We start from the raw sequence: 22,093 nt of genomic DNA, 5'->3' as shown, positions 1-22,093 counted from the left end.
TCTTCCTTCTCTCTTCGATTTCGGGACGATAAGACCTTAGCAGTTACAGTTCCCTCTGTCAATCCTCTTAAAAAAAATGAAGAAACGAGAAAATCTTATTGATCATCAAACTCTCCCCTTGTGTTTTCAGAGGCAATGAAGATGCAGAATTCTCTCGTGGCGGCAATGACGGGAGAAATCAAGGTGGTTAATATTGAACCAGGAAGTACCGTGTCTGAGGATGATATATTGGTGGAGTTTGTCTGAAAACTCAACCTTGGATTTTGTCTGAAAACTTATCCTCGGAAATTGGCTGAAAACTGAAAACTTAAACGGGTCCCTATTCCACGAACAACCCATTAACCGTATTTCCTATTGTATAACGACTTTCCATCTTTGGTTTAGGCAGAGTTTTACTGGCAGGATGCCTTTCCTAACACCAAACCTTCTGTATTTACACGGGCTTAGGACCGTCACCTAATAAAGCTGGCTTGCTCTCCTCGGTGGCTACACGAACAACCCAGCACTCCCGTAAAAAAAGTAAGAAGTGCAGAGTAGTTTGTGAAACAGGCCCTTGATAATTTTATACTGATTTAATAGGAGACTAAACTCGGAACTGGAAAAAACAATAAGCCCCAGATATCACAAAAACCAGTGAAGAAATCAAGGGATTGAAAGAAATCATTGAAATGTTAAAATAAAATTGAGCTAACTACACGAAATAGTTTGAAATGAGTGATTTTTCCTGATTATAAGGTGTTAATAAGTACAAACGTATCGTACATGTTGTAAATAAAATTAAAATTTAATAAAATAATTATTACACATATAAAAATATTTGTTTATATAATCAAAATGAAGGTATAAATGGAAGACTGGTGAGATAAAGTTCTCACTGGAATGATTTGAAGTGGGAAAAGGTAATTTAAGAAAATCTAAGGTTTCCGCTTTAGCTAAACATGCCAAAAGATCAAACCCGAAATCAAAAGATTGATGGCGTACCTTAGAGGTTCCTGAATATCTAGATTTTTGCATGGCACAATTGGCACATAGCTTTTCAGTGTCAAGATAACTGGAAGACCAGATTTCTTCAGGATTACACAGTACATCCTGCTTGTATTACTGCATGACAGGCATGGACACCGCAGCCTTGCTATGCGTCACGTCACTCTCTCGCCACAGTTGGGTCACAGTCTTCGTCTCCGTGTAGAAGTAGAACCCTTGCTTTCCATAGAAATGATTCTCGCCCAGGAATGAACCTCGTGACCCAGTGAATGAAAACATAGACAGCGGTACTGGGATTGGTACATTGATCCCGACCTGAAATTGAAAGTGAATCATAGTTGAAAGATGACGGCAACCTCCGTGGTCGAGTGGGTATCACACTAAGGCTTGCACTGTGCTCAGAAAGAGAGGATTGAATGGACAAATCGCTAGAATAGCCCAGAAATCCCTGAATGAATAGAATAGATTCTCGATAGATTGATTTCACATTTTGTACACCAAACTAAGATACATAGGTATCGGGTAGATAGTTAGACAACTCTTAGGACCTTAGGTGAAATGGAAGAATTTCAATTGATGTGCTCAGAAAGAGAGGATTGAATGGACAAATCGCTAGAATAGCCCAGAAATCCCTGAATGAATAGAATAGATTCTCAATAGATTGATTTCACATTTTGTACACCAAAGTAAGATAAATAGGAATCGGGTAGATAGTTAGTTAGACAACTCTTAGGACCTTAGGTGAAATGGAAGAGTAATTAATCCTAGGTAGAACTAATCTTTTCCTTTATTCGAAAAACTTTACTGATAATATAGAGAATTCCCGAATATAGAGAACTGATTATTCAGACAACTGATTACAGAGAGAGTTAAGATATACTTTTCACTGATAAAAAAACACCGAGCAGTTTGCTTGGTAAACAAAAAACACGCACTGCCTGTGTTCTGTGTACAAAGATGTGGGTTCAATAGTGATAAAACGAGTATTTTGCGCAACGCTTGAGTTTAAATCAGAAGGATTTATGGTTTTGTCCCAAGAAGGCTAAGTAATCTTAGAGGATGTTTTCAGAAGGGTCTTCTGATTTAAAGGATTCTTCAAGAAGGTTTTGTCCCAAGAGGGCTGAGTAATCTTAGAAGCTGTTTTCAGAATTGTCTTCTGATTTAAAGGATCCTTCAAGATGGTTTTGTCCCAAGAAGGCTAAGGCTTTTAAATCAGAAGGATTTATGGTTTTGTCCCAAGAAGGCTAAGTAATCTTAGAGGATGTTTTCAGAAGGGTCTTCTGATTTAAAGGATCCTTCAAGAAGGTTTTGTCCCAAGAAGGCTAAGGCTAAGTAATCTTAGAGAGTCAGCTGTTTGGTTCTCTTGCTATATCCCACTGTTTCCACCATTTCCAGGCGTCACACACAACATTTCCCTCCTACGGGACATCCTCAGTGAACGCAACTTCCAGGAGGGCAACATCAACACCAACTACCTCGCCAAGATCTACCCCGACGGCTTCCAAGGCAAGCCACTGAGCCAGACACACCTAGAAACCCTCTCGGCGTTAGTATCCATGATCTACGCCAAACTACAACTCCGCCACTGGGATAACGTGAACGTGGATGAGAGTCTGCTGGAGGTGAAGCCAGACCAGTGGAGGTGCCACGTGACGCATGCGGGCAGCCCGATCCAGTGCGCCGTGAAGAGAACGGAGGGGCGGTTTTTCAATGTAAGTGAAAAAGGGAGAAAGGGCGGGCAAAAATCCGTAAGTGACGGAGTTTAAAAAAGGAAAGGAAGGACGGGTTGATAAAGGCCTTGGCCAAATCTAGAAAAGATCAATGTTGTTGTTGTTTTAGCGGCTTTAGCTTTCGCCGAGTGGCAATAGAAGAATAAAGAAAAGGTATCGAGAGACGAGTGATAATAAATATGATGATTGAGTAAATGAAAGACTTGTAATACTGTGATACCCACAAAGTCGTGAAAAAGCTCTCTGCTTTACCACAAATATTCATGATTTGATTTGATTGATAGTTGAAAGATGACTTGAAAACAAAAATATGCCAATCTTGCAAGATCTTGTCTGAAGCTGGAAGCTCGTGAAGAATACAGAAATAAAATGTCTGAAGGAATTATAAAATGATTTGGAAGTAAATGCCATGAACCTGACCTGTTTCCTCCTCAGTCAACACAAACTTCAGCTGAAGTTTTAGACGAGGAGGATTCAGCTCTATGTTTAGTGTGCTTGTGAGAGAATTGGTATCTAATTTATAAAAATGAATGTGTGTGTTTGTTCGAACTTTATGCCTGGCCAAACCGCTCATCCGATTGCTATGAAACATTGTCAACTTATTGCTTGCACTCCCGTCAAGGTTATAGGCTATTTTCCGGTTCGTTTTTGTTAAGCTACGCCGAGCAAGACTACTAAATGGATGAGTGACATGAACGGCCATCCCTTAAGGGTTTACTAGCGGAAATCCGGAGCGAAGCGACGGATTTCGGCTAGTAGGAAATAAAAACAGAACTAAAAATACCTAAAATAAAAAAAAAAAAAAAATACCCACCTGCCCGCAGTCTATCTCCTGGGAGAACTTCCTCGAAGCATCAATAGATACGATTAGAGTGTCAGACAGATTACATACAACGGAGGAGTGAGTCTACATGAAAAGGTGTGAAGTTCAGTTTGTTCTTGAGAAGCAGGAATTTCGATAGATGAAAGGCCTAGGTACCTACAATTTTTAAGAGCTCAAATGGTTGAATTATCAATTTGAAGTGATCTGTGATAAACAGATCACTTTCGTTTTATTTCCAAATAAGAATCCTCAACATCAAGATTCATCAGATCATTCTAGGATTTGAAAGCCGTTATCAAAGAGGTCATAATTGCTGTTGGGTCTATCTCTTGGGACATATCTCTTTAAACCATGAGATATGTCCACCAATGAATTCAATTTAAAATATGTATGTGTGAAACATACATGAAACCATGTATGAAAATTACAAATTACAAAATTTAATAATTACCTTCAAGTTTCTCCCGTCTAGGAGCAGAGTTGCGCCTTCGTCCACGCCTGATTGAATGAGGGACAGAATCCTCTCCTTGGCCTGCGGGGAGATGACAGGGCCCAAGTCCGTTCCGGGAACGTTGCCCGCGCTCACTTTGAGTGCCTCTGCCCGCTTTTTGAGTTCGGGCAGCCATTCGACCGCTTCGCCGACAAATATGACCGTGCTGAGGGCCATACAACGCTGCCCGGCGGCACCGAACGCGGCACCAACCAGTTGATTAAGAGTGTTGCTGCGGTTTGCGTCTGACATGATGACGCCGTGATTCTTGGCTCCCATGTTGCTCTGGACACGCTTGCCGTTCTTGGCACCTGTGGAGGAGAGATTGAAATTTTTTGTGACAGAGTAAACAGAGTCTAACTACAAACAACACAACATAATTAATTTGTTTGAACTCAATCTCTCAAATTAATGATATTCCTCTGACTTTTTTTTTTTGTCCCTGTAGGAATTCAAAGCGAAGTACTCTCGGTTATGAATCCAAGCTACATTTACTGGGACTCTTTCATTATTTTTCTTTATTCATTATTCTTTTTTGACTAAGTACTAAGAACAATTTACTAAGTATGTATCAAGAGATAAAATAAAAACAGTTCGGTTTTTTGCTTTACAGAATTCATTTTTAGTAGTTTTACCAAGTGTCGTGTTCCTTAACAGTTAGTCAACTTTTTAATACTTCACCTACTAAGTGTCGATAAAAAACTACATTACACTCACCTCTCTCGTAAATATATTTCCCGGCCTGGTCCGATCCAACGAAGGAAATCGCCCGAATATCCGGATGGTCGCAAATGAAATTCACCGCGTCATGGGCTCCATGAATCACATTGACCACGCCTGGTGGACATCCCGCCTGCGTTAGCATGTCTACTAGCATCATGCACGCCCCAGGGTCGCGCTCAGAGGGCTTAATGACGTGGGTATTGCCACAGGCAATAGCTACCGGGAACATCCATAGGGGGATCATGGCCGGGAAGTTGAACGGGGTTATGCCCGCTGTCACGCCCAGGGGGACGCGGTACGAGTGAATGTCCATGTCTTTGGCTACACCTGATGGGGGTAGAGATGAGGAGTTTGCTAATACCTACGCTTGTTAATACCTATTGAAATGTTTCTACAAGTCTTAAATTATCCTTGACCTCCTCAAAGGGGATTCGCCTATGTGCGAACTCACTAAAAATCTAGAGTATTCTAAATTCTCTAAATCGCTCAGCCTATAGTCTATACGTAGGTATTCAGTCCGTGTGAGTTAGGCAATGTTTGTTATTTTTTCAACCTAATGTGCGTATATGTTCAAGTTAATAGATTACAGTTAATGTAAACTCGTGTCTAAAATTACCTGCCAGCGTTTCCCCCTGCATAATGGTCGGTATGCTACAGCACTGTTCCACAACCTGCAGACCCCGCAACACATCCCCCTCAGCGTCTGCCAAAGTCTTGCCCTGCTCCTCCGTAATATTCTCAGCCAGCTGCTTCATATTTGCCTTTATAATATTCTGCAGTCGAAACAGCACCTGTTGTCGCGTGATAATCGACGTCTTTGACCACGTTTCGTACGCCTTCTTCGCGCTTGCTACGGCGGACTCCATTTCGGCCGGGGTCGCTTTCGGCACACGCGTGACGACCTCATTGGTGGCCGGATTGTGCAGGTCGATCCAGTCGGTGGCTTTCGATTCGACGAATTTGCCGTCGATGTACAGTTTGGTGGTGGCAATGTGCCGTATGAATTGGCGGAACGTTTTCATGTGAGACGGCGTCCTTTGTAGGGACGGACAGATGCATTTCTTGTACATTTTTTACTTTGTTGAGTCAAGAAAAAGGACTTTGGAGTTTGTCTAGAAAGAAAGACCTGAAAAGAGAAAAAGATTATCAATCAATTGCCATCCAAGGGGGCAATTGCTCGAGCTTCATGAGCACGTTGCCCTCTGGAAGGATGTTAGACGAAGTGTTTTATAATGTTCAATTCAATTTAAAATAACGTTCATTTCAGTTCACATTATCAATTTGAATAGGTAAGGCTTAGTTGAGTGAAAAATCGGCGGACTTGTATTCCAGGGGCCTAGTGTTTGAGTCCGATTTATGTTCACAAAATCAGGTTTAGATACCTACATCTGATTGGGCACTTGGGCACGTAGAACTAGGTAGGTATAGAAACTCGCAATCAAGTATAGGAGAAATGCCTGATTCTATAGTTACGTCATCTCATTTGATATTCAAACAAGGTTTAGTTCCTGTAGCTCAGGCGAAAAATTCAAATAAAGCAGATGAGTCTTTGTGGAACAAAGAACGAGTGAGATATCAACATTTTGGAAGGTACCTAACTCCAATGTACCCATGATACACAGGTGATTGTATTTGATTCTTTGTGGAAGGTATTAAAATATGGATACTTTGGTGGATTTGACAAAATTACTTCGAAATTAATATTTGGTGGATGTGACAAAACTACTTTGAAATATTTGGTGGATGTGACATAACTACTTTGAAATATTTGGTGGATGTGACATAACTACTTTGAAATATTTGGTGGATGTGACAAAACTACTTTGAAATACAGAGGGCTTAATGACGTGGGTATTGCCACAGGCAATAGCTACCGGGAACATCCATAGGGGGATCATGGCCGGGAAGTTGAACGGGGTAATGCCCGCTGTCACGCCCAGAGGGACGCGGTACGAGTGAATGTCCATGTCTTTGGCTACACCTGATGGGGGTAGAGATGAGGAGTTTGTTAATACCTACGCTTGTTAATACCTATTGAAATCTTTCTACAAGTCTTAAATTATACTTGACCTCCTCAATGGGGATTTGTCAATGTGCGAACTCACTAAAAATCTAGAGTATTCTAAATTCTCTAAATCGCTCAGCCTATAATCTATAGGTAGGTATTCAGTCCGTGTGAGTTAGGCAATGTTTGTTATTTTTTTAACCTAATGTGCGTATATGTTCAAGTTAATAGATTAGGAAAAACTTTACTGATAATATAGAGAATTCCCGAATATAGAGAACTGATTATTCAGACAACTGATTACAGAGAGAGTTAAGATATACTTTTCACTGATAAAAAAACACCGAGCAGTTTGCTTGGTAAACAAAAAACACGCACTGCCTGTGTTCTGTGTACAAAGATGTGGGTTCAATAGTGATAAAACGAGTATTTTGCGCAACGCTTGAGTATAGCGCCCTCTGTGTTAACTAAACTAAACTGAGTGATAACAGCTTGGACGTAAAAAAAATACCCGTGTAACGCTTGAGTATAGCGCCCTCTGTGTTAACTAAACTAAACTGAGTGATAACAGCTTGGACGTAAAAAAAATACCCGTGTAAAAAAAAAGACCTTATCTGTACCTATGAATTTGGTCTGGAACGTTTTCTGAAGGGACGACTGGCGAAGTGCTGCTGGCACTCAGTCTTGAAAGGAAAATGGGGATTTTTTTTTTTCCTAGGGAGAACCACTTTAATGCCATGTACGATCTTAGAACTTAATCCTGAGGATAGCACCTAAATTTAAGCTTAAAGCCACAACAAGAAGTGTCTCCACTATAATAAATCTAAATAAAAAAGAAGTGTCTCAATAAAATGTCCACTTCAAACGAAAATCTTTCTGAAGCTAAATCTCGTCCAAGCGGGATTCGAATGGAGGAATGTTGGATCTGTACACTGGACCAATCGTTGGTTTCATGGCCCTTTCATAATACAAAAATCCATGCATAATGTCTGTAGGTACCTTAACCTTAAAGGTAGGCAATACATGATCAAAGAACTTGATTTATGATAAAAAGTGTGGTGTGAGCTCTCAATCTCTTTAGCCTTAAGATAATGGTATCTCAGACTAAAGAAATTGAGAAATCCCAATGACCTCAGATACCATAAGCTCTGTACAAAACAATACAAGAAGTGTAGGTAATTGAAAGAAGAAGGAGAAAAAAATCAAGATGGATTCGGTATATGTGGCCCCTGCGAAGGCATTTGACCCATCTGGGTGGGTAGGCTGTGAGGTTGGGGTGGTAGGTGACGGATGGGAGGCGACGGGGGGAGGATTTGATGCGGGGGTATAGTGTGGGGTGGTGGGTGCTGCAAGGGTAGTTGACCTTGGGGTTGGGATGGGTGCCCGGGTTGGGGTGGGTGTTGAGCCGGGTAGTGATGGGTGGGAGGTTGCATACCGCCGTACATTGCACCCATGTTACTGCAATGAGAGAGAAGGCAAGGCGAGATAGAGTAAGAAGTAAGAATGTTATCCAGTGAAAAGTTAGGTTGTATTGAGCCAGCCATGTTAGCTGGAAGTCACGAAAGACCTGTTGGTTACTTATTGAGGGGGATATGCCAGGTTCTGAGCGGGCATATTGTATTGGGTTGAAACACCGGGCATATTATGAGATATAGCACCTACCTGTTGGGTACTTGTTGAGGGGGATATGCCAGGTTCTGAGCGGGCATGTTGTATTGGGTTGAAACACCGGGCATGTAATGAGAGGGGGCACCATACTGTTGAGGATGAGAGGGGCCCATGCCATTGTACATCTGGAATAAACAGTGGATTAATGTTATTTGCCTGTTAACTTTTGTTTATACTGTCAACTTACATAGGTTTTTTCAGATGTAAATAAATGAGGCTTTTTTTAAACTGTTTGCATCTTATCGCCCGTCTAATGAGGGACATAACACGGGATGGGCACGCTACAACACAGACTACATGAGTCTAATGTAGCAGTTGTTTCATTACTACGAAAAACGCGTGTCCCCCCCTCCCCCAAGGACTTATTAATCTTAGCCGAGAGTATAAATAAATTTACAAATGTCTGGAATTTTGACCATTAGGCCATTTTCCTAAAGAGTATAAATAAGGTATATTTTAAATTATAAATTACTTACATTAACATTGGGGGGCATATTGGCACCTTGCTGATAGTTGGGCGGCCCGGGGGATGTGACAGTGGCATTGAGGAAGGCAGTGAGATTAGCATCTACTATGACCCGATGATCTGTAAGCTGGTGGGTTATGGCAAAACCCGACAGGAGGCCATTGAGAAAACCAACACGGCCCTGGATAACTATGTCATTCGGGGTAAGTAGGGCCAGAGCGAGGTCTGACGGAACGTGTACCTATAGCTGAAAAGTTTCAGACCGTCTGAGAGACTAGAAGTTGGAAGCTTCTAGTCCAGGAAAATTGAAGGTCCACATTGAAGATAAATAAGATTTGGATTTGACATGATGTGACAGTGGCATTGAGGAAGGCAGTGAGATTAGCATCTACTATGACCCGATGATCTGTAAGCTGGTGGGTTATGGCAAAACCCGGCAGGAGGCCATTGAGAAAACCAACACGGCCCTGGATAACTATGTCATTCAGGGTAAGTAGGGCCAGAGCGAGGTCTGACGGAACGTGTACCTATAGCTGAAAAGTTTCAGACCGTCTGAGAGACTAGAAGTTGGAAGCTTCTAGTCCAGGAAAATTCAAGGTCCACATTCATAGGTAAATAAGATTTGGATTTGACGTTGAGAATTTCGGCACCTGCCATATTTTTCTTTCAAAGTTGGTATCTACTTTCAGTTGTTTAAACTTACAACAAAACCTAAATTGTTCAAACTTCAAAACAAGTCCATTTATAATAATAGAAAATTTTTATAGTTTTTTTTTATTCATAATATACTTGAAAACAATAGAGGATTTAGATAATATAGATTTTTACTTAGAATGAAAGAAAATATTACACGGTTTCAAATCTAATAAAATATAGATACCTAGTTTTAAATACAAATGGTACTCTACGCTCGATAGTGGACTTAATGTACAATAAATACAACACACAAATCACTTCGAAACTCTGCTTGTTATAGGCGATTCTTCTTGGGTTCATAGCAAAAATACAGCTATCATTTGTCTTAAATTAAGACTTTGAGAGCTCGGTTTACCAAATTAGAATTGAGATCAATCTAGGATTGAGCTATTCTTAATACCCAGTTCAATCCAGAATTGAAGCCAACTCCGACTTTGTAAAACGCGGTCTTAATACAGTAGGTTCTTATTTTCAGATAATAAAGATCTGTATAATTTCAAAATAAATAATGAAAAAGACCTGGGAACTCATTAGAAAATTCTTCGAATTAGAAATATCTTGAACTTAGAGAATCAACACTCAACTCTACTAAGACAGAGATAAGAAAAGATTTTGAGCTAAACAAATCATTGGTTATTTACTTAATGGGTTATATTATATTTTATACTGTGGCATATTACGTGTAAATTTGGCTTTTGGTTCAAGCTGCCCGAACTATTGCCCTGATACATACCTCCGTAATTACGTCATTAGGTATACAAGCAGAGATAGGTAATACCTACCTCTATTCTTCTCTGTTCCTCTATTTATGATCTCTATTCCTACATCGTTACATTGAGGGGAAAAAGGTTTTACCTAAAATTAAATAGAGACGTTATCAACGCTGATAAGGAGTGAGGTATCAAGTGATAAGCATTTTTAAGAAGTCAAGGCACACAGAAAAGCAAAAATGCTTATCAGACATTGTCTTATGTTGTAAACGTAGCTAGATAAAGTGATGATAGGAGCCCCCTAGTCAGCAATCCGAAGAATTCGTTAAAATTGGGTAAACAAGCGAAAGTGAGCGAAACAATATCACCAAAAATAAATGTTGCATATAGGAATCGTACGAATCATGAATTTCAGGAATCATGTTGGAAGACGGTCGGTGCTGGGATACAGCCCAAAAACCCTACAAACATTCATTTTCTGCCAGTACCAAAGTTCCAAGAGATTTCACCAGTTCTAGAAAGCATCAGGTACCACTTGGTTGAGATTGTAACATAGCATCGTCAGTGTTTTCCTTCCCTGTTCATATTTTTTCATCCTTGAATAATTTGTATTGTTGCCTTCTTCCGTAATCCGCAGTGTATATTTAGACGCCTCCACCCGCAAAGCGATGGGGGAGCAAGCCGTCTCCCTGTGCAAGAACATCAACTACTCCTCAGCCGGGACCGTGGAATTCCTGGTCGACGAAAACCGGAACTTCTACTTCCTGGAAATGAACACCCGGCTTCAAGTGGAACATCCAATCACGGAGTTCATCACAGGAATCGACCTGGTGCACCAAATGATCAGGGTGGCCAAAGGACACTCGCTGAAGTGGCAACAGGAGGATATTTCCATCGAAGGTTGGGCGATTGAGTGCCGAGTGTACGCTGAGGATCCGTATAAGAACTTCGGACTTCCTTCGGTGGGACTGTTGCACAGTTATCAGGAGCCGAAAGCCATTCCTGGTGTAAGTATCCTCTTGATTTCGTCCCTGACGTAATACATGGCTCTACCAAAGACTTTATTTCTACAAGACCTCACAGTTACAGCAACTGTTTTACAGGAGTAGGAACGAGTGATACCTACTCTTGAGAACTACTCCGTAACGAGGAACTTTTTTCAATAAAAAGCTTCAGTTTTGGTAACCTATCTAAAGTAGGACATCATTTCAATCAAAACAAATGCAACTCTTGCTTCTAATTTTTCATCTGCCGAGTGTACGCTGAGGATCCGTATAAGAACTTCGGACTTCCTTCGGTGGGACTGTTGCACAGTTATCAGGAGCCGAAAGCCATTCCCGGTGTAAGTATCCTCTTGATTTCGTCCCTGACATAATACATGGCTGTACCAAAGACTTTATTTCTACAAGACCTCACACTCCTCACAGTTACAGCAACTGTTTTACAGGAGTAAGAACGAGTGATACCTACTCTTGAGAACTACTCCGTAACGAAGAACTTTTTTCAATACAAAGCTTCAGCTTTGGTAACCTACCTAAAGTAGGACGTCATTTCAATCAAAACAAATGCAACTCTTGCTTCTAATTTTCCATCAAACATCCTGTTCAGTAATGAGATGTCCTGTTTTCCTTAGATCAGATGTGACAGTGCTACGACACAGGCCACAAGCGTCTAATGTAGCAGTTGTTCCATTGCTACGAAATAAAAACGGCGGTGGAACACTCATCTTTTAAACCCAAATAAAAACCCACCCACCCATTTCCTAGAAATGCAGGGGGACAGTAAGTACAACGCGATGATGAAGGAAGAAACACTACTATCACTTCACGTCACGTGTCACTTCACGTCACTTCTTTTTCCCCATCCGTGGCAGAAGCTCTGCTTATACGGGTGGGTATACCATTTATATCAAAAATGCATGTTCTGAGTTTTTTGTCGATCAAATATAAATGGAACTTTACTAAAAAAAAAAAAAAAAAAAAAAAAACCCCATTAAAAAAAAAAAAAAAAAAAACACAAACTTAAAAAAAAAAAAAAAAAAAAAACTAGGTATTAAAAGATAAAATAATTGAATAAATAAATTTACCACAGTTAATACTCGCACTATTCACACAGCGATTTGAACTATTTGAAGTATCACTAAATCGTGTTGTCTTCACAAATTTTGATCACAGAATCCTAGGTTTCTTCAGGGGGTTATGAGATGGTTTAACTTCAAAGTTTAAACACAAAGTGGTAGAATGGTAGAATACCAATAGATTCTAGCACTAGCAGACTAGCAGGTTTTTGAAGGGGGGTATTTGATCTTGGTTCTCTAACTTGAAATAATGGATCTCAGCAATAAGTAGGGATTTAAGACTGGTAAAATTACCTGGTACTAGAGGGTGGTAAAAAAGTAAAGTTACTTGAATAATGGATGGTAAAAAAGTGAGCCATCTGAATACAACAGGGTGTTAAAAAAGTATGGCTTTCAAGACCTAATGTTCCACAGCGGTTAAAACTTGATTCGGTCAAAGGTTCGGTTCCCGGAGTGGTCGAAGTTTTTTCGACTCCTTTGGAGTTAGGGCTGCACTCAGCCTTTGGGAGTGCAAGTGCATATTATTACTATGTATGCATGTAGATGAGTAACATGTATTTATCAGAAAGTGATAAAATTGCCAATATCAAAATTCTCTTTCTCTCCCTCTCTCTCTCCCTCCTTCCCTCTCTCTCTCCCTCTCTCTCTATTTCGTTACAGGGTGATATTTGATTGACAAGAACTCATGTCGTGATAATATGTAGGTCGTTTTGTTTTTGCATAAATTTCGTTTTCGTAATCACGACAAGGTCGAACTAGAAAACATTTTTGTCTTTTTTTTTCTGAAAAATGTGTTTGCTGAACAACGACGGAGTTCTTTTACAAGTTGGTAAGTTTTTTCCACTAAAATCTTCTTCAGTAGTTTATTTATTTTATTTTTTCATTAAATCTTTGTTGTTGTTGTTGTTGTTGTTGTTGTTGTAGCGGCTTTAGCTTTCGCCGAATGGCGATAGCAGAATAAAGAAAAGATGTCTTTTTGTATCTGCTATACACCGGGGTGATGGTCTCTAGCTCTAGCCATGTTAATTTGGCTGGCTCGTCCTGAACCGCAGTCAACCATCGTGAGGACTTGTGCTTGGTCTTTAAAAGCAGAGAGAACCCTTTGAAGAACTGCCAGCTAGCTAGGCTGGTTAGGGTTAGCTGTTCTCCTCCCTGTTTATAGTCCCACAGCCAGACGCAGAAAAGATCAATCGAAATACGAAGCATCAATAGATACGATATACGATTAGAGTGTCAGACAGATAATTACATACAGCGGACTCAGCGGAGGAGTGAATCTACATGAAAAGGTGTGAAGTTCAGTTTGTTCTTGAGACGCTGGAATTTCGATAGATGAAAGGCCTAAGTAAGTAAGTACCTACAATTTTCAAGAGCTCAAATGGTTGAACTATCAAATTCAATAGCTCCTTATCAGATCACTTTCGTTTTATTTCTGAATAAGAATCCTCAACATCAAGATTCATCAGATCATTCTATGATCCTTGTTTTCTTCCTCAGGTAACACTAAATGACAAAGAATATATCATAGAAGACAATTTTCACGTGTCGAACAATCTGGTACACACAACAATCAACGACCAACCTCTGACGTTCCAAATTATAAGCAAAGACTGCAGAGGAAATGTGGAAATCTCGTAAGTGTTCAAAAGGTTGCTTTCTTCACACCGTAAGTCTGGATAAGAATATTCTTGCCCTTTTCCCCCAGAAAAGCGCCCAATTTGTCTCAAAGCAGAGACACTTTGCCTCACCAAACAGTGAAAGTTGAGACAGGAAGTAAGGGCATTCAATCGCAAAATATTCCAAATCACAGTCTCGAAAAAGATCAGCCTAATTCTGACCTAAAGAGGGTGACGGCAAACGTCAACCTCTTTAGAACGGGAGGAGGTAAAAAAGAATATTGAAGAGGGTAAAAGATCAATATCAGCTTCTAGGTGCAATCCATAAGGGGCAGGTCTGTCCTTGATAATAATAATAATAATACGAGCACTTGTTACTCATTCACTAGTACCTACGCTCAAAATCGATATAATTTTACAAACACCCCTGTCAATTTAAAATAACGTTCATTTCAGTTCACATTATCAATTTGAATAGGTAAGGCTTAGTTGAGTGAAAAATCGGCGGACTTGTATTCCAAGGGCCTAGTATTTGAGTCCGATTTATATTTACAAAATCAGGTTTAGGTACAGTACATCTGATTCGGCACTTGGGCACGTAGAACTAGATAGGTATAGAAACTCGAAATCAAGTATAGGAGAAACGGCTGATTCTATAGTTAGGTAGGTACGTCATCTCATTTGATATTCAAACAAGGTTTAGTTCCTGTAGCTCAGGCGAGAAATTCAAATAAAGCAGATGAGTCTTTGTGGAACAAAGAATGAGTGAGATATCAACATTTTAGAAGGTACCTAACCTGTATTTGATTCTTTGTGGGAGGTATTAAAATATGGATACTTTAGTGGATTTGACAAAACTACTTCGAAATTAATATTTGGTGGATGTGTCAAAACTACTTTGAAATACGATTTTGGTGGATAATGTGACAAAACTACTTTGAAATATTTGGTGGGTGTGTCAAAACTACTTTGAAATACGATTTTGGTGGATAATGTGACAAAGCTACTTTGAAATATTTGGTGGATTTGACATAACTACTTTGAAATATTTGGTAGATGTTACAAAACTTTGAAATATTTATTTGGTGGATATGACAAAACTACTTTGAAATATTTCTTGGATGTGACAAAACTACTTTTAAATATTTGGTGGATGTGACAAAACTACTTTGAAAGATTTGTTGGATGTGACAAAACTACTTTGAAATTCAGTGTCAAGATAACTGGAAGACCAGATTTCTTCAGGATTACACAGTACATCCTGCTTGTATTACTGCATGACAGGCATGGACACCGCAGCCTTGCTATGCGTCACGTCACTCTCTCGCCACAGTTGGGTCACAGTCTTCGTCTCCGTGTAGAAGTAGAACCCTTGCTTTCCATAGAAATGATTCTCGCCCAGGAATGAACCTCGTGACCCAGTGAATGAAAACATAGACAGCGGTACTGGGATTGGTACATTGATCCCGACCTGAAATTGAAAGTGAATCATAGTTGAAAGATGACGGCAACCTCCGTGGCCGAGTGGGTATCACACTAAGGCTTGCACGCAGGAGGTCCGGGTTCGATTCCCGGCGGGGGGGGCCGAGGTTTTTTTCGGCTCTGTGCTTGGAGTTCGGGGTGCACTCAGCCTCGTGAGGACAATTGAGTAGCTACTTTAATCGAGTAGCGACCAGTGGCGGCATTACAAGTCGAAGAGACGAGCGATAAAAAATATGATGATTGAATAAATGAAAGACTTTTAATACTGTGATACGCACAAAGTTGTGGAAAAGCTCTCTGCTTTACCAGAAAGATTCATGATTTGATTTGATTGATAGTTGAAAGATGACTTGAAAACAAATATGCCAATCTTGCAAGATCTTGTCTGAAGCTGGAAGCTCGTGAAGAATACAGAAATGAAATGTCTGATGGAATTAGAAAATGATTTAGAAGTAAATGCCATGAACCTGACCTGTTTCCTCCTCAGTCGACACAAACTTCAGCTATTCAGTGGAAGTTTTAGACGAGGAGGATTCAGCTCTATGTTTAATGTGCTTGTGAGAGAATTGGTATAGGAAATAAAAACTAAAAATACCTTAAAAAAATACCTACCTGCCCGCAGTCTATCTCCTGGGAAAACTTCCTGGCCGTGGCTCCGTTGTTGGTGAAAATAGCCGTGCCGTTCCCGTACGGGTTCTTGTTGATGATGCTGATGGCTTCATCTAGAGTGTCCACTGTTAGACAGACAAGCACGGGCCCGAAGATCTCCTCCTTGTAGCATTTCATATGTGGTTTCACGTTGGTCAGGATGGTGGGACCGATGAAGTTCCCTTTCTCATACCCGGGAACCTATCACAGAGAATTTGAAAGCCGTTATCAAAGAGGTCATAATTGCTGTTGGGTCTATCTCTTGGGACATATCTCTTTAAACCATGAGATATGTCCACCAGTAAATTCAATTTAAAATATGTATGTATGAAACAAACATGAAACCATGTATGAAAATTACAAATTACAAAATGAATGGCTAAGAGGCAGAGCGGACCAAGTCCGGAAAAAGCGTTTTGAGATAAATGGGGTCAAAGTTTAGGACTCGTCAAAGTTTAAAAATAGAGATAGCCATTTTGTTTTTGCTCTCATTTCAATACAACACCAAAGTTTGCAACCAATATAAAAAGTAGATCTTTTCGCGCTCTTTCCAACGATATAGATAACTCAGAAATTTTTGGACTTAGTCTGCTCTGCCTTTTACTTATTCAAAAATCCGCCCCGGGCGGGAATCGAACCCGCGGCCTAGCGCTTACAAGGCAGACGCACTACCAACTAAGCTAACTAGGCTGGCCAATTGAGGTTTTAACTTCAGATTAAAATTATCGAATAATCCTAAAACTTACCTCAAAAAATTAGCCTCCAAAAGATTGACCAGATATTTAAGGGCGAGACATAAAACACTGTCCACTAGTTCTACTAATTCTAGCACTCGTGTACTGTCCACTAATTCGAGGACTTGTGTCTACAAATACAATAATTGACCCACTATATTCACAGGTCGATGTCAACTCCAATAATCACTGTTAGAGAGAGGAGAGAAATTGATTGACAACAATAAAAAAATATCCTGTGAACGATTTAGCCGGTAGAGAGAGAGAGAGAGAGAGAGAGAGAGAGAGAGAGACAGAGAGAGAGAGAGAGAGAGAGAGTGAGCGAGAGAGGGGGGAGTGAGTGTAAGAGAAAGAGAGAGAGAGAGAGACAAGAGTCAATTGAAACGGATTGTCATATACCCGTTCTGTTGGACGAAAAAGTGGCGTAGCCTAAATTGGGGCCTTTGGTGACGGTTTCTTGGGCCGGCGGCCTAGAAATAATTAAATTCTTTGATCCTAACTCTGGCGATGTCGGCAAAATTTTTAGATTTGAGTAAATAAAAGTATGTCAAATCTTAATTAGATCTAGGTAAAGCAAAATATTTGATTTAAATTTAAGTAATATTTCAAAATTAATTTTCAAAAATGTATCTTTACTATACACGATATGTAAAACTTCTTAAACTTCTATGCCTCCCAGACATAAACTTAACTCAATATTGAGGGCTGTTTACTTCAACATATAAGCCTCAGAGTGGGCTATTTAGTGTCAGAGTGGGCTATTTAGTGTCAGAGTGGGCCCCCCAAACATAGTAATGTGTATTCCGCACTGCCCATATCTCCCATAACAACGTTACAAGTTGTAAGTATTACACTTGATAAATTTTTGAACAATATTAGAGGCATCACGATCATAATTCATACAATGTGATTCAATATTAGGTAACCTTAACACACGGGTGACGAAGGTTCAAAAATTGACTGAATTTTCGTATCAATTGTTCGAGGAAAAACATCGCTAAATAGGATTTGGCAAAAGTATGTGGGTAATTTTATGACTTGACTTGGACTCGAACCATAAACCTTTAGATCCGAATTCCACCATGTCAACCACTACAGCATAGTTAGAATATTAGGTCTGACTTGACTACTAGGGCAGGTTATTTTTCTAGGCACCTACCATATTTTTCTTTCAAAGTTGGTATCTACTTTCAGTTGTTTAAACTTACAACAAAACCTAAATTGTTCAAACTTCAAAACAAGTCCATTTATAATAATAGAAAATTTTTATAGTTTTTTTTTATTCATAATATACTTGAAAACAATAGAGGATTTAGATAATATAGATTTTTACTTAGAATGAAAGAAAATATTACACGGTTTCAAATCTAATAAAATATAGATACCTAGTTTTAAATACAAATGGTACTCTACGCTCGATAGTGGACTTAATGTACAATAAATACAACACACAAATCACTTTGAAACTCTGCTTGTTATAGGCGATCCTTCTTGGGTTTATAGCAAAAATACAACTGTCATTTGTCTTAAATTAAGACTCTCAAGAGCTCGGTTTACCAAATCAGAATTGAGATCAATCTAGGATTGAGCTATTCTTAATACCCAGTTCAATCCAGAATTGAAGCCAACTCCGACTTTGTAAAACGCGGTCTTAATACAGTAGGTTCTTATTTTCAGATAATTTCAGTTTGTATAATTTCAAAATAAATAATGAAAAAGACCTGGGAACTCATTAGAAAATTCTTCAAATTAGAACTATCTTGAACTTAGAGAATCAACACTCAACTCTACTAAGACAGAGATAAGAAAAGATTTTTGAGCCTAACAAATCATTGGTTATTTACTTAATGGGTTATATTATATTTTATACTGTGGCATATTACGTGTAAATTTGGCCTTTGGTTCAAGCTGCCCGAACTATTAATTTTGTTTCTGTATAAAGATAACATGGAATGTAAAGAGCTATAAGAAAACATACAAAAACACTTCAACCATAATCTGTCAAAAATATATAAATCACTTTCTTCAACGATTCTTTTCCTAAATTTGTTCTAATGTATTTATAAGATAGGTAGTGCCTTCGGTTTTTGTAGAAACACCTAGAATGGTAACAAAATGATGGGGGTTTACTAATTTTATCAAAAGAAAGGGCTTAAAGAATGCTATCAAACCAGTAGTATTCCAAAATTGTAGTCATAAAAACAACAATCTGGTGTGAACATCACACGACTTTCCTTATCCTATTGAATGATGCTTATTTGAGTGTTCTTTTACCCTAACTTTTACAATATCTCTAACCGTTTTGTCGCTATAGCTGAAAACCGCCAAAAAACGGTCGAAATCGGTCAAAATACCGTCAAAATACCAAAAGCGGTCAAAATACCGTCAAGCGCAGCAACCATCTCAACCAAACGTTTTGTATTGCGTCCTTGTCACATTTGTGAACTACATACCAAATTTCAAGTCTCTAGCTCTTACCGTTCTCGAGATATTGTTAAATTACACCAAAAAGCTGTAAAATGCCGCCAACCGTTGCAACGATCTTAACCAAAAGTTTCGTGTCGCATCCTTGTCACATTTGACAGCTGCATGCCAAATTTCAAGTCGCTAGCTCTTACCGTTCTCGAGATATTTTGTTTACAGACAGACGGACCGACAGACACACGGACCAATGGCTGAAACTTTGGATTTAGGCTCTAGGGACCTCAAAACGTGTTTTAGCACTAAAAACTGACCATCGAAAATTTGACCCGATTACATTACTTTCCTTCCTATAGGATAAGGAAAGTAAAAAGGAAAGTATATAGAAGACAGGGTAAAAGATACATTTAAAACATGATTACAAGGTAAAACAAAGTAGTGGTGATCCAAAGCAAATGTCGATGTTCATACAATCATGTCAGTTCCTATAAATCATGACTTTGAACTTAGTATTCATCATATTGATAGATTCTGACGTGACTTTGTGAAGATTCATCTTGAAAAGAAGAACACAAATAGCTTTTACTCTAACTGTGAAGAGTAAAAGCTATTTGTGTTCTTCTTTTTTCGTATTTATCGGTTTAAAAAAGACCTACGAATATTCAAATTCCAAGTCGTGACATTCAGACATTTACCATCAAGGTCTTCAAACACCAACAGGTAAAGAAGTGAATTTCTCCAATCCAGTAGGATGGAAAATTTCACCTAGACTGACATCTTGAAAATTTTAAAAAGCTTCAAAATAATAAACAACATATTTGGCTTTACACTCATCACCAAAACAGACGAAAGAGTATTTCGTTTCATATAGGAGGTATCTTCAAGTGAGGCGTGATCTGGAAAAAGGGTGTAACGTCACTTTCGCCCCTTTTTGGGCGTCTGAATTTTTGGATAGCTTTCATTCTTTAAAAAGCTTCAAAATAATAAACAACATATTTGGCTTTACACTCATCACCAAAACAGACGAAAGAGTATTTCGTTTCATATAGGAGCTATCTTCAAGTGAGGCGTGATCTGGAAAAAGGGTGTAACGTCACTTTCGCCCTTTTTGGGCGTCTGAATTTTTGGATAGCTTTCATTTTGAACACGACTATGAAAGAATCATCTTTTTCCACGCCAAGTTATGGCCCTGTAACATTGGTGTTCATTGGAAAATAAAAGCTTCGATTATCTCGAAACATTCTTTTTGCAGTTGTTCCCTTCTTCCAGATCACACCTCAATTTCTCTAGCAACTCTCCATCAGTGCCGTACCTTTGAATATTTCCCCCAGTGGCGGCCTTACGAAGAACAAACAGGCTCGTTTCATAACTGGGGCAGAGTTTTTTCCCAAAAAATTTTTTTTTTTTTTTTTTTTTTTTGCAGTTGTTCCCTTCTTCCAGATCACACCTCAATTTCTCTAGCAACTCTCCATCTCTCCATCAGTGCCGTACCTTTGAATATTTCCCCCGGTGGCGGCCTTACGAAGAACAAACAGGCTCGTTTCATAACTGGGGCAGGTGTGAGGGGGGCATAGGATGTCTCATAGCCCCTGGATATTGAGCAGGGGGCATTGTGTGGCCCATCATGCCCCCCATGGGCTGCGGGCCTGGTTGAGGGGGTAACTGAGCGCCCATCCCTTGCCCCTGAGACATGTGTTGACCTTGCAAGGGCATTTGATTCGGTATATGTGGCCCCTGCGAAGGCATTTGACCCATCTGGGTGGGTAGGCTGTGAGGTTGGGGTGGTAGGTGACGGATGGGAGGGGCCTGGGGTCTATTCCCAGGTTGCGATTGGAGGGGCGACTCGGCACCGAACGCGGCACCAACCAGTTGATTAAGAGTGTTGCTGCGGTTTGCGTCTGACATGATGACGCCGTGATTCTTGGCTCCCATATTGCTCTGGACACGCTTCCCGTTCTTGGCACCTGTGGAGGAGAGAATGAAATTTTTAGTGTGCGGTTGTGACAGAGTAAACAAAGTCTAACAACAAACACAAGATAATCAATTTGTTTGAACTCAATCTCTCAAATTAATGATATTTCTCTGACTTTTTTTTCTGTCCCTGTAGGAATTCAAAGCGAAGTACTCTCGGTTATGAATCCAAGCTACATTTACTGGGACTCTTTCATTATTTTTCTTTATTCATTATTCTTTTTGAACTAAGTACTAAGAACAATTTACTAAGTACCTATGTATCAAGAGATAAAATAAAAACAGTTCGGTTCTTTTTGTTTTACAAAATTCATTTTTAGTAGTTTTACCAAGTGTCGTGTTCCTTAACAGTTAGTCAACTTTTTAATACTTCACCTGCTAAGTGTCCATAAAAAACTATTTTGACAGAGGGAACTGTAACTGCTATGGTCTTATCGTCCCGAAATCAAAGAGAGAAGGAAGACAGGATAGGAGAAAGCCAGCCGTTCGGAGAACGAACATTATCCCATCGGGATAAAACCGCCCCGGGCGCGAATCGAACCCGCGGCCTAGCGCTTATAAGGCAGACGCACTACCAACTAAGGCTGGCCAATTGAGGTTTTAACTTCAGATTAAAATTATCGAATAATCCTAAAACTTACCTCAAAAATTAGCCTCCAAAAGATTGACCAGATATTTAAGGGCGAGACGTAAAACACTGTCCACTAGTTCTATTAATTCTAGCACTCGTGTACTGTCCACTAATTCTAGGACTTGTGTCTACAAATACAATAATTGACCCACTATATTCACAGGTCGATGTCAACTCCAATAAACACTGTTAGAGAGAGAAATTGATTGACAACAATA

At 39.6% G+C, this 22,093-nt stretch overlaps 4 protein-coding genes and 1 long non-coding RNA gene across 8 annotated transcripts in view; 3 read left to right on the top strand and 2 right to left on the bottom strand.

Annotated features, from left to right (window-relative positions):
• LOC113467626 (propionyl-CoA carboxylase alpha chain, mitochondrial-like) overlaps window positions 1-1,169 on the top strand; it is a 3,401-nt gene extending 2,232 nt beyond the window's left edge. Inside the window, exon 2 of the mRNA XM_026823903.1 lies at window positions 131-1,169. Within this exon, the coding sequence (XP_026679704.1) occupies window positions 131-246 (116 nt within the window). The 3' untranslated portion in view covers window positions 247-1,169. The remainder of the gene's footprint in view (window positions 1-130) is intronic.
• LOC103509598 (propionyl-CoA carboxylase alpha chain, mitochondrial-like) overlaps window positions 1-14,143 on the top strand; it is a 21,499-nt gene extending 7,356 nt beyond the window's left edge. The window contains exons 9-16 of the mRNA XM_026823887.1: window positions 131-183; window positions 2,380-2,696; window positions 4,160-4,268; window positions 8,937-9,092; window positions 9,262-9,378; window positions 10,917-11,333; window positions 11,552-11,637; window positions 13,870-14,143. Of these exons, the coding sequence (XP_026679688.1) occupies window positions 131-183; window positions 2,380-2,696; window positions 4,160-4,268; window positions 8,937-9,092; window positions 9,262-9,378; window positions 10,917-11,333; window positions 11,552-11,637; window positions 13,870-14,010 (1,396 nt within the window). The 3' untranslated portion in view covers window positions 14,011-14,143. The remainder of the gene's footprint in view (window positions 1-130; window positions 184-2,379; window positions 2,697-4,159; window positions 4,269-8,936; window positions 9,093-9,261; window positions 9,379-10,916; window positions 11,334-11,551; window positions 11,638-13,869) is intronic.
• LOC113467627 lies at window positions 1,387-1,920 on the top strand. Its single transcript, XR_003391634.1, has 2 exons — window positions 1,387-1,537; window positions 1,726-1,920. It is a non-coding gene; the product is annotated as an uncharacterized LOC113467627 (long non-coding RNA).
• LOC103509607 (probable methylmalonate-semialdehyde dehydrogenase [acylating], mitochondrial) lies at window positions 3,947-22,093 on the bottom strand. 4 transcript variants are annotated; one of them, XM_026823894.1, is made up of 4 exons: window positions 21,886-22,093; window positions 5,367-5,876; window positions 4,745-5,077; window positions 3,947-4,338 (listed from the first exon to the last, which is right to left on the bottom strand). In XM_026823894.1, exons 2-4 carry the CDS (start codon window positions 5,818-5,820, stop codon window positions 3,962-3,964), a joined length of 1,164 nt encoding a protein of 387 aa, XP_026679695.1. In that variant the 5' UTR covers window positions 5,821-5,876; window positions 21,886-22,093; the 3' UTR covers window positions 3,947-3,961. The 4 variants fall into 4 exon arrangements, with proteins under 4 accessions (XP_026679695.1, XP_026679696.1, XP_026679697.1 ...); XM_026823895.1 differs by lacking the exon at window positions 21,886-22,093 and adding an exon at window positions 16,865-17,050; XM_026823896.1 differs by lacking the exon at window positions 21,886-22,093 and adding an exon at window positions 7,004-7,147.
• LOC103509605 (probable methylmalonate-semialdehyde dehydrogenase [acylating], mitochondrial) lies at window positions 15,197-16,342 on the bottom strand. Its single transcript, XM_026823900.1, has 2 exons — window positions 16,083-16,342; window positions 15,197-15,459 (listed from the first exon to the last, which is right to left on the bottom strand). Exons 1-2 carry the CDS (start codon window positions 16,254-16,256, stop codon window positions 15,259-15,261), a joined length of 375 nt encoding a protein of 124 aa, XP_026679701.1. The 5' UTR covers window positions 16,257-16,342; the 3' UTR covers window positions 15,197-15,258.

This window comes from Diaphorina citri, unplaced genomic scaffold (genome assembly GCF_000475195.1).
Source record: "Diaphorina citri unplaced genomic scaffold, Diaci psyllid genome assembly version 1.1 scaffold513, whole genome shotgun sequence".
Taxonomy (NCBI): domain Eukaryota; kingdom Metazoa; phylum Arthropoda; class Insecta; order Hemiptera; family Psyllidae; genus Diaphorina; species Diaphorina citri.
This window is presented reverse-complemented; position numbering and strand designations above follow the sequence as displayed.